Source organism: Parasteatoda tepidariorum, chromosome 2 (assembly GCF_043381705.1).
Source record: "Parasteatoda tepidariorum isolate YZ-2023 chromosome 2, CAS_Ptep_4.0, whole genome shotgun sequence".
NCBI classification, from domain to species: Eukaryota; Metazoa; Arthropoda; class Arachnida; order Araneae; family Theridiidae; genus Parasteatoda; species Parasteatoda tepidariorum.
In genome coordinates, this window is record NC_092205.1 from 60,223,334 (window position 1) to 60,236,265 (window position 12,932).

The window sequence follows — 12,932 nt, forward strand, 5'->3', positions numbered from 1 at the left end:
AATGGCATTTTTAATTTAATTTTTTTTCTTCGAAATGTACAAGTGTAGCAATGTTAGCAGACGTTTATGCAAATGTTTGAACTAACTTCTAGACCAGGGTTAAAATTTAGAAAAACTCTGACCAAAAATGCTGTTGTACATGACTGGGACACTTCCCTTTATGACCTGTTCAAGAATAGTTCACAATAGGGAAGAAATAGTTTACAATAGGGAAGAGCTCATAGCAGTGAATGATAACATTTCTAGGCATGGAGTTTTATTCACTTATATTGTGATGTGCCCTTACTTCCCTAAAAATTTGTCACATTATTTCTAACCCTTCTGTTGTGTATAAGGTTTTAAAACTCATGCATTTTGACAAAAGTAGATTATAAATGTCACTTTAATAAAAAATGAATCAGATCTAATCGTGGTCAATATTATTTTAAATCTAATAAATTCATTATATGAATAAAGTTCTATTTATTATAATAAATTTTTTCCTTTTCTTCAAATGTAAAAATAAGATCTTATGGAAAAACCAGAAAAGTTGGTAATTATGCATATGGAAACTAAATATCTTTATGATAAGCAAGATAATATTACAAATATTTTAAGTAGTGTTGTAAAGTTTGTTGGCAGTTTTCCTGTCATATTTCATATTCTTATTTCAAATATGTTTCTTATGATAAGAATTTTCTTATATTGTGAGTTTATTTTCTTTTCACTGAAAATTTCAAATCTTCATTTATAATAAATTAGATGATTTCTGCAAGGTAAACATGAAATAATAAAATTACCTAAACTTAGTTGTTGTAGCTACGAATGGGTGCATATATTTACAGATGGCTCCATGATGAAAAACTGTGTAAACATAGGCGCTGGCGTCTTTGGTAGGCTTTTTTCCTTTTACTCTCCTGTTGGAAGGTTTAGAACAGCCTTTGATGCAGAGATCTCAGCAATTTGATTTGCCTTAACACAGCTTCAATGCCAACTGGAAAATTTTTCAAAGGTTGTCATTCTGTCAGATTCTAGGGCTGCCCTCCTAGCCATTTCATCATCTGAGGCTCCTGCATCAGCGGATGTTTTGAATTGTCGCCTGACCTTAAATAACCTAATAGAAAGCCACAAGGAGGTTGCGTTGCAGTAGGTACCAGCATACTGCGGACTCTCGGGAAATGAATGAGCAGACTCCTTGACAAAGAAAGCAACCGAAATCACACAAATAATAAAAAAAACCAATTCCTTATCCCACCGCCAAGCGATTAATTAAAAAGTCTTTTAGAGAGTCTTTTTGGAAAAATATAAACGAGGCAAATAAAGACAAGAAATGGATAAACGACATCAAGGATATTCCACTATGGCCAAGGGACAGGTCTGTGGCCACCTTTTGTTTCGCTACTGGCCAGGACTGCCTTTCCAAACATCTATTCTGTATAAATATATTACCAAGCCCTATTTGCACACTGTGTAATATCCAAGAAGAAATGGACTTAAACCACATTAAGCAGTGCCCCGCACTAAACTCGGTACACTTGTGGAAGAAGTATTGGAGAGCCCGCCACAAAATGAATCTACAGACTCCATGTAGTTTTGTTTTTGTTGTATTGTTCATCTTTCCTTCTGTTTCTCTTGTTATTGTCTGTTTTTTAACTACAGTTGTCTTCTGATCAGCCAATGGAAATAAAATTGGAAAAAAAAAATTGTTGTAGCTTAGTTGTGAAGTTGTGTGAAAAAATAGAAGCAATGCTGTAAGAATTTTATTAGATAAGCTTCAGTTACCAAAATTAAGTCAGTTTACTGAAACTATTCTTAAGCTGTATTCTAAATTTTCCCTTTTTTTTTCAGTTTATGCTCAGATTCATCACAAATATTCTTATTAATAATATTTAAATAATTTTTCAAAATTGTATTATTAAAATGACTCTAAATTTTTTTAAACTTTGTTTGGTAAGCAAATGTATTTAGATTTGTCTGCGTTTTCAGAGAGAACAAAAAAGATTTCAGCAGTTGTACAAAGGTCGCCGAGAAGCCTACCTAAAATGTGTTTCAACACTGAAAAAGACTAGAAGAAAAAAGAATATTAACACAGACAAGCAATTATCTGTAAATAAATTTTTTTTCCAAATGGTTATTACTATCTATCATGTTCTAAAGAAGTTATTTAATTATTAATACTTATTTTTTTAGCATATGAAAATGTTGGAAAGTGCCAAAGAGCGATTGGAAGTGTTTTGTAATGACAGTTTAAAAGAGGTACAAAAGAGTTTTTTGTTCTTATGAAAAAGTATTTATTAAAGCTTATTATAATAAAAAGCTTTTTGTTAAAGTTATGAAAATTTTGAGGTACATTGCTGGTCATGAAATTCCTGCTCTCTAATTTTCTTTAAGTTTTAACACACACATTTTGAAAACTTGTACAAAAAATGCTAATTTTTTTTTTCAGTTCAGATAATTTAAATATGATTCTATTTATATTTATTAAAAAAATATTAAAATTTAAAAACAGATTGTTGTACTATTTTAGTGAAATAGATTACAATATTTTGTATTTTTAGATGTATTACGACCTAGTGTGTAGCAAAAAAGCTGGTTATTTTTTGGGTTGTAAAAATCTAAATCTTAGTTCTCCAAACATTGAGTTTGTTATTGACATCTTAATTTTATTAGTATTATTTGGAGGAAATCAAATGAAAATGTGCAACAACTTTTGTAAATTTCTTGTTATAATTTAAATTTGATGCTTAAAATCAAAAGTAATACATTTTCAATTTTCTTAATATTGATCATTATAAAATAAATTTTTGAATTGCTTATTATCATTATAAAATAAATTTTGAACTGCTAATTTGTCTTTTTCTGGAAAAGTTTCTTGCTCTACTTTGTACTCAGTTTGGAGGGGAAAAAATATAGGTTTGTTGGTGTGTAAAATTTTTTGTTTCATTTTATCCTAATTGTTAGATATAAGTAGTCTTTGCTCTCTCTTTATAATACATATTTGCATGCATATAAAGGTGAAAGACTTGAATTCATGTTTCTTTTTGGTAATAAACTTTACTTTGAGAAGCAAGAAAACAAATTAATTTTCATAGTTGCACCACATACATTAAGCATGAAATGACTGAGAGCTGTAAGGTGTAAACATGGAATTTTTTTTTTTTCATTTTGAATCTCAGCTTTTGCTGGTGTAAGTGAAAAATAAATATGTTTTACAAGTATTTCTGACATACACCAGAATGATTGAATACTGACATTCACTTATTTTAATTTTTCACGATTTCATAATCATTTATCAATTATTATTATTGATCTAAGTAAAAAGTTGTAAAATCACAGTAAAAAGTTGTATTTGAGAATGATTTTGGTCTTTGAATTTATTTCATTTGCTTGTATTCTTTTATTTAGGCTATAATACAAGAAAGAGTTATGTATGGCACAGTTTTGGAAAGACAATGTGCGCTTAATAGGCAATTTTTAATTTACCACACCAAAGTAAGATTTCATATTTGTAATTTTTATAATTATTTTAAGTAAATTTAGAAATATGTTATTGCTTGAATGTAATGTATTATATATTTTATTTATTGCGATGAATTATTCTTAATATTTTAAATCAATTGAAATTTTCTCTAACCTAAATCTGTTTCATTTAATCTGTGTGATACATTTTGAATACTTATTTAGTTGAATTAATTTTTAAAATCCTCAGTAGTTTATTTGTTTTAATTTACTAAGTGCAACAGCAAAAAGGGAAGTTTTTTTAAAAACCTATTTTTTCTTCAAATATTGTTCCCTTCCTAATTATAACACTTGCAATGTATTTCCCTTAAAATTTCTTTTTATATTTTAAAAAACAAATTAAAAGAGGAAAAATACTCATAACAAAACTTAATATTTTTTTTTCTTTGTTTACTAATACAAATGGTAGCTTATCAATTGTTTTACCAACCTATTAAAATTCAAAATTGTTTAGTGCATTTTTAAATGGGATTCATGTAGTACTAGCTAGTTAGAATCTTAGTTGCATTGCTTTTTTAGCATTTATTTTTAATTTTAAGAAATATCCTTTTAATCATATTTGTTTCTTTTATTACTTTTTAACATTCAAGTTTGTGTAACATGATAATTTTTTTAGGGCTCAGAAATTTTAGAAGAGCAACTTCCAATGTGGGAAAGAATAGCTGAAACTCGAGATAAGTTACCTGAAATGATATACAATGCTATTAAATGCTCACCTCAGGTTTGCAATATTTTGTTTTATTTTTTTGACTGAAATTATATTTCTCAAAATATAAATTTTATTGACATTTTTTTCTGTTTACTGTTGATGTTTTCATTTATAGCATATTAAAGTTAATTGAATTTAGATTTTTATGGTTGATGAATTTCATTACCTAAAATTGATGAAATTAAGTTTTATTAAGAAATATTTATTATAATGTTTTTTTTTAAAAAAAAAATATAGTCAATTACTACACATTAAAAGTTTAATTACCTATTTATATATATGTCTTAGTATTTTGTGAAGTGTTAAAATCATTAAAAGGAAATCGTCAAATAAGACTTTATTATGCTTGTTTGCTTTTTTTTTTATTAAATAAATATAAGAGAAAAAGATAAAACATAAATTCGTTTTTGAATGACATATATTTGTTTTCTATTTTATTTATTTGTGTTTTAATTTTTATGCTTATGTTCCAATCAAAATAGTAGTCTCGTATGCTACTTGAAGTGTTTCTATCAATTTTTAAATTTGGTTTGAAGCAACTTTAATAGATTTCAAAATCATTAAATGAAATTAGCAGTCTTCTATTTATTATTGCTTGGAACCATTTGGGAGAATATGAAGGAGCAATTGCCCAGGTTGCTCCTTCATATCCCATCTCCATTGACACTAAAAGTTTGTTAGTAAATTACATTTTTGTGTAGTGCAACTTCATCTACATCTCATTGTCTTCAATTTATGAAAAATTAAAACCCTATTTTGACTTTATGTGTATTCATTAGTCATTAAGTCATTATGTGTAATTTTTTTTAATTATCTAAATGCATATTTGATTGCTAATATTTCTTAATTCTGCATCTAAGGATGAGAGCTACAGATTTTCTGAATTTCCACCAGTATCATAAGTGAAATCATAATCAAAAAATATAAAAATTGATTTTTATTTAAAGCCACATGTCCTTTGGTGCATTTCAATTAAAAATACCTATTTTGTAGCAGCCTTTTTCTTGTAATTTGAAAAACAAACCTATATTCCTTTGACTTACAGATAGTATTTATTTTATTTTATTTTTTGTAATTAGATTGGAATTTATATTCTGTACTTTTATAAACATAATCCTTATAATCTTCATGCAATTAAATGTAGTACAGTTAATCATGCCATTTGGAAAAAAAAAGTTGCATTTTAAATTTTAATATTTTAAATGCTAAAAGTTTAAGAACATATCTTTGCTACCACTGACATTTACAGAAACTTCAATCAAAAATGTTTTTACAGTCTGTTATTGCTGATAGTTATTAGTGGGTAGAAACATAATATTCTCAGAGTTTGGTTTCTACTTGTTATCAGTTCTACTAGAATTGTTAAATAATTTTAATAAAAGAAAATTAAATATCTCTATTTTTTAGCCTGTACCTTTGAATATGGAAAGCATGTATTCTTTGGACAGTATGCTAGATGTTGTCATACGCAACAACTCAATTGCTCGTAGCTATGGGAAAAATGATCGAGATTCGGTAATGTCACACACCTTGAGAGCTTCTAAAGCGGAAGATAATATCTATGCTAGACCAATTATTAGAGCTAAATCTGAGTATTGTCTTCCAAGTCTACCTACTTCCTCTCCTAAATCAGGTAAACTTTTGTTGGTATATTAGTCTTTAAATACACAAGTGGGCGACCTTTGTGCTAAAATACAAAACTAAGGCAAACAACAATTAAGAGCACAAAAATATTTATAAATTCTGTTTTGGATGCTCAAAGGGCAACCTTCATCAGTGAAACAGAAAGAAAAGAGAGAAAACAGGGTAAATAAATATAGAGAAAGGTGACATCACAAGAGAGCAACGACCAATAGGAGGGAAGCGTGCAAGGATGACAACGAATAGGAAGCAAGGAACAAAAAAGGTGGTTAGCTAGGTTTAATCATAGATTTCCAAACAGGATAAAGATAAGGGACGCTGGATAGGTCATTGACCAACAGTTTGGAATTTTTGAAAATATGAGAAGACTCGTAAAAATCTAAATAAAAAATTGAAGAACAATTTTGAATGACATTAGAAGAAGAAAAATTAAAATTATGATTAGAGTCCGAACAATGTTGGGCAATAGATGAGCTTTTAAATTCTTGTTTTTTGACATAAGCTTCATGTTCCTTGACATGGCACTTTAAGGCACGCTTAGTTAGGCCAATATATGAAAGGCCACATTGGCAATTAATTTGGTATATACCCCAGCTATTTTGACTGTCAATGGGCTGTTTGAGATTAGAAAATTTTATCTTATTAATGGGACTAAAAATAATATTAAGATCTAACTTCTTTAGGATATAAGCAACTTGCCGACTTATTTTAGGAAAATAGGGTAAAATGACTAAATTGTTAGAAAATTCTTTGGAAGGTATATCGGTAGGCGATTGTTTAGTTAAGTTTTTATAAATATTATCAATAATGTTAGGAGAATAACCTCTGTCATGAGCAATGGCTTTGATGTAATTTAATTCTGAATCAAGAAAATCAATGTTAGAACAAATATTAACAGCATGGTAGACAAAAGACCGAAAAGAGGCAAGTTTTTGGTTAGGAGGGTGGGAGGATTTGTAATAAGGGGGAAGAGAAACAGTAAAAGGTTTACGAAAGGCAGTAGTATGGAATCATTTATCATTCCGAGTCACAAGAACATCTAAGAAAGGAAGTTTTTGATCAGTCTCTAATTCAAAGGTGAACTGTGTTCTTTAAAGTTGCTTGCCTTAGTTTTATATTAGTCTTTATCTTCTTTTATCTTTACCAGTCTACTTTGTTTAACATAGTCTGATTTTTGTTCCCATGAAATTGTAAGAACATTTGAATTTGGCACTGCATTTTTGTTTCTTGATCATATTTTATTTTACATTTCAACCACCAATCATTCTGCTAAAATTGTTGTTTAATTTAAATTTTATTTCAAATTCTAGTAGGGCAGCTAAGTCTAACTTTAATATTGCAAAAAAAAAAAACTGATTTCTCTACACATTTGCTAATGCGTAGAAAAAAACCTTTCAGAGCTAAATACATTTTGTGCGATTTTTTGATTACCAAGATAATAATTTTTTTACTAATTTCTGAAAAATTTGAAATGCCTCTTTACAAAATTTATGAACAATTTGTTGAAGTTCTAATAAAAAAACTGAGAAATTGATAGATCGAAAAAAGAAAAAATGTCCAGAAAACTATTTTGTATCACTGTTGTCATTGTCTTAATTCATGAGAAAATAATAATTTGAAGTATCTATGTTGTTTGAAGTAAATACATGCTATATAACTTTTAAAATGCTTATATTAGATTTAGTTTTAACTATAATGGTACTATTATTCCAATTTTTTTGTTCCAAATTTTAGTGCCTCCTTAAGATTCTGTGATACTGAGATTTGACTAAATCTATAGTATGTGAATCATTAAATTATTGTAAGACTTTTATTATTTATGTTATGCTTTTTTTTATTTGAAAGTAGTAACATTTAAGTAATTCCTATGTGTCGAGGGGTGTGGTTGAAGGAAGGGCCATGAGGTGTAGATCATCCGCCAACTGCTTGTGCTAGATGTTGTATATCCCCATTCAAATGAAAAAAAAACAGATTTTTGTAGACGAAGGCATTCATTCAGCATTTTTATTTCATTTCGGTTTTAAGAACATGTTCATTTCAGTATGCGGCTCATCAATTCACAAGAGCCTAAATCCACCACGTGGATGCTGGATCCTCCCTGTGTGCTCCAGGGAGTAGATAGTAATTTAAATTTAAGTCATTGAAATAATAATTGTTTTCTTGCTGAATTACATGATGCATCAAATAAATAATTAGAAGATAAGGAAAAACTTATTATGGTAAAAATCAACGATTAAACTCTAGAGCACACAGGGGGATAAAAAACAAAAATTATCCTGCTGCTTAAGAAAGCAACCAACTATTCGAGATCCACGGGGAATACTGGTCTATCTCCAAAAGATAGCGTCCCCTCCCTAGCGGTTGCAAGAATCTCTAAAGACGAGCTATGAGTCGAGCCCTAGAGATCCTGCAAAGGCAATGAAGAGGGCGCTCCTGTTGGAGACAGCCCAGTAGGAAGAGTAAATATTGTGGTGATCCCATGATCACACCACAAATTCCCCCTTTGAATGGGAAAAAATTAATAGCCACCCCTTTAATGAAAAAAATTAAGTTTAAATTACCCCATTAAAATGTAAAAGTTAAAATCAAAAAACTTAAGTTACCGTTAACATAAAATGTGAATCATAAAGATAAAAAAATCATACATACATATCATGTTCAACATAAAAAAATCTTGAGTAAACATATGCATTAAATAAAATGTTGAGCTACATAAGTGTCCTCAGTAAAAGACAATTTGACTGGTGCCCTGAAAACAGAGTTCAATTGTCCTGATGGCCAATTATAAAATAATTGCTTTTTTTTCTTGAAATTCAAACCATAATTGTTGAGGTGGGATGACAAGGTGAGGTTAAACCTTTGACGAAAAGTAAAATGGCATTTACAAGTATGAGTAAATATCACATATAATAACAACCTTGACACATTAAATGCACTTTTCACTATAAAAGCATTCGCTGCACTTGGAATAACATCAAAAACTCTCATTATAAGTAATTCAATCATATTAAAGCAAATAGGAATTACCTTTAAAAACTCTCATTGGAAGTCATTCAAATATATTTTTGTCACATTATGGAATAACTTTAAAAACCTAGGAAAAATGTTAATTCCACAAAAGAAATTTATTTTTTTTTTTTTTTTGAATGTTAATTTCGATAAAGAAATCCTAAGACGCATGACAATAAAGTCAACTATAAAATGCTTAAGCATTAGTAATTATGACCACCATTATTAAATGTTTATAATTATGTAGCAAAAATAAATGAGAAAAAACTTGGATAAATAAATATAACCAAAAAGGTGAATACGTGTGAGTATTCAGTGTGATAATCAAAATTCAATCGTGATATTCAATTTTCTCTTAAAAGAACCTAAAATTTTAATTTGTTTGTAAAATACAAACATTTTTCTTCATAATTGTAAAAATTACCAATTCTAAGAGAAATATCACTCGTAAAAATAAGAATGACCCTGTTAATTATGTACACGTACAACATTTTCATTCCTTATAAAAACAAGTATAATCATTTCAACAAATGATCAACAAATCATATTAAATAAATTCAATAAATCATGGTACACATATCCTTAACATATCACATGCAGTAAAAGTAAAATATGCAATTATATCAACATTGAATAGTTTTGATACATTTGTCATTTGAAAAATCTTGTAAAAATACTCAATTGTTAAATTGAGAAAAATCGACTCAGTGGAATAGATCAGTACCCAGTAATTGCAAGTATTGTAAACAAAATAATTTACATAATTTTTTTTTTTTGTAGACGAAAGGCATTCATTCAGCATTTTTATTTCATTTCGGTTTTAAGAACATGTTCATTTCAGTATGCGGCTCATCAATTCACAAGAGCCTAAATCCACCACGTGGATGCTGGATCCTCCTTGTGTGCTCCAGGGAGTAGATAGTAATTTAATTTAAGTCATTGAAATAATAATTGTTTTCTTGCTGAATTTACATGATGCATCAAATAAATAATTAGAAGATAAGGAAAAACTTATTATGGTAAAAATCAACGATTAAACTCTAGAGCACACAGGGGGATAAAAAAACAAAAATTATCCTGCTGCTTAAGAAAGCAACCAACTGCTCGAGATCCACGGGGAATACTGGTCTATCTCCAAAAGCCAGCGTCCCCTCCCTAGCGGTTGCAAGAATCTCTAAAAACGAGCTATGAGTCGAGCTCTAGAGATCCTGCAAAGGCAAAGAAGAGGGCGCTCCTGTTGGAGACAGCCCAGTATGAAAAGTAAATATTGTGGTTATCCCATGATCACACCACACTATGTATCACTGCATATAAGAAATTTTGTTAATCTGAATTTTTAGTCATATGATTTGGTGATTGGTTTTGGATCCAGGTAACTCTTTCTTGGTCTTTCTTCTTTATACCTAAAATACTGCTGTCCAACAAGCATGAAAATTGTATTTCTGGAAAAAAGGCAATGACATTTTTACAGAGTTTGTATACATCTGGAATGTCAGGAAAATCGAGAATTGTCAGGGAAAACAAGATTCGAAAAACAGTCAGGAAATGTCGGAAGAAAACATAATTTAGACCAGGAATTGTTAAAAAATTTGACATCGAGGGAAATTGCGGGATATCACTCTTCCATTTTTGATGCCTTATTTGCGCTTGCGAAATAAAGGTTTTTTAAAAAAAAAAAATTCTGATTTTTTCTGGGCTGACCGTAAGTGTATCCTAAAAATTCTCCTACTATTCTGGAGCGTTTTATTCAGTTGCAATTCGGAGTTAAGGAACTTGAAATTTCTGCCTTGAGAATTGCTGTTTTGACATGCTGTTTTTTTTCTTCTTTAAATCCACTTTTGTTTTTAATTTTTGTGATCCTTGATTTATTATAACAAATTATTGTTTTATATTTTATTGTCTGCTATATGTGTTAATTTATTTGATATCTATTAATGAATCATATTTTTTAATTGTATTCTGATCTCTCAGTATCATTTGCAAGTTTTGCCTGATGTGGAATAGCACCTCTTTTCATTAAAAATCTGCTGAAAAGCCTTTATTTATTAATATAAAGCATACATTTATTTATTACTGAAAGCAGACGATTATACAATGAAGCAGATTGCAATTTTTTCTTATCACAAATGATACATTTCTGATTTCACTAGGTTTTGAGTTTTTTTTCTTCCATTCACAATAAATTTCATACTCAATAATTTAGTTCTTCTCATTCATAAATTTTAAGATAAAGATTTTTTTTTAAAAATTCACTTGATCTTATTATATTTTGCTGTGTCTCCGCTTCTTTTAACTTTTGTTTCTGCTTGCTAATTTTTAAGTTTTGCTTTTATTTAATTAGATTTGTAAGTTTTTCGTATTTTATTGTTTTCTTTTCCCTTATGATTAGTTATTAAATATATTGCATTTTTTAATCACTAATTTTGTTTAATTTAGTTAATTTAATGATTTTAATAAATCTACAGTTTATTATAATTTGCCTAATTTCAATTAAATTAATAACTTCAATTAACTTATATATTTCTTTCATTTTATTTTGGTTTTGTAGTTATCATTAAAAGAAGTTCTTTTATTGATATTTTTTAAAATTAATTTTGCATTTTTATCATTTTAATTTATATTTTTATCTATTTATCCATTTTATTTAAGATAAAAATTTTTTTTAAATCAAGAATCTTAACTTATTGCATTTTTCTAGTATTTTTTTTTCTGTTCTTAAAAACGTTCATTAATTGTTTAAAAATGATTTAATTTCATTTAAAGGCAGTTTATTTTATAATATTTTTGTTAATTTTGCTATTTTGTGTTTTTTTAGGGATGACTTAGTTGTTGAAAAGTTCTTTTATTTTATTCCCTTATTATTTTTATTTATAGTTCTTTCTTTATTTTTGTTTTTTTTTGCAGTTTATTTCATATTTTATGATAGTTTATTTATTTATTTTATAGCTAAGGATTAAAAATACTACGTTTTTGCCCTTAATTATTTAATTTTATTTATTTATTTAATTTTTTGCTTGTCTGTTGTTGAAAAGTATCCTGTATTAGTTATTTACTGTATTTGGTTTAACTTAATAAGTATGGATTAACTTTAATCACTGATGGATTGTCTATATATTTTTTTATTTCTTTTTAAGATGGTATGATATTTGGTGTTAAAAAAATATTTTTGTTCAAAATTTTTTTAAAAATTAGTATCATTCAATTAAGTTAGACAATCTTATTGCTGCTTATCCCTCCAATATTAAATTTTTTACTTGATGCTATTGTATTAATTATATTAATTAATATATATTATAACTATGTAGATGACATTAATCTAGTTGGGTGAACGAAATGATATGTGATAGAAATGTTTATGGACTTTGAGGATTCTGCCAAAGTCATGGGTTTAACAATAAGTGAAGAAAAAACTAAATTTATGGTGGTTAGCACCAGAGTACAATGTGTGCTATTATTGAAGTGTAGTTATCCAGTTTAAGTAACTGGGCACACATTACCAATAAAAATTAGTTAAAAGTTGAAATTGGAAACCTAATTTTGATGGCTAATAGATGTTACCTTGTACTGAAGAACCAATTAAAATCTAAATTTATCTCCATGAGTGCTAAATTAAGTTTATATAGAACACTTATTAGATTATTTTGTATGGCAGCGAGACTTGGACGCTTAATAAAGAAGAAAATAAATTGCTCGCTTTTGAAAGAAAAATCCATTGGTCACTTTTTGGAGCAGTGAAAAAAAATAATGCATGGAGAAGTTTATATAACCATGAAGTGTATAATAAATAAAGGCGACTGAACATTTAGAGAGTTATTTCAGTTTGGTCATTCAGGATCAGGAAATCTGGGACTGGTTTTTCATTGTGATGATTCTGATCTAACTAAAAATCTGACATTTTCTAAGATTGAGGTATAAGGAAGACGGGGAAACCAGCAACAAGGGGGTTGAACTGTATGGAGGAAGACCTAAAATTATTAGAAGTGAATAGATGGAGAAATCTAGCTATAAGTTGAACTTTTTGGAACAGGCAGACTGAGAAAGTCTTGGTCTGCACTAGGCTGTAGTCCTGTTAAAA

The 12,932-nt window shown here is 28.3% G+C and overlaps 1 protein-coding gene across 1 annotated transcript in view; it reads left to right on the top strand.

The window, feature by feature from the left end:
* LOC107456666 (BAR/IMD domain-containing adapter protein 2) overlaps window positions 1–12,932 on the top strand; it is a 91,194-nt gene that overhangs the window by 64,955 nt on the left and 13,307 nt on the right. The window contains exons 6-10 of the mRNA XM_016074597.3: window positions 1,966–2,085; window positions 2,170–2,235; window positions 3,385–3,471; window positions 4,115–4,219; window positions 5,615–5,840. Coding sequence (XP_015930083.1) covers window positions 1,966–2,085; window positions 2,170–2,235; window positions 3,385–3,471; window positions 4,115–4,219; window positions 5,615–5,840 — 604 coding nt within the window. The remainder of the gene's footprint in view (window positions 1–1,965; window positions 2,086–2,169; window positions 2,236–3,384; window positions 3,472–4,114; window positions 4,220–5,614; window positions 5,841–12,932) is intronic.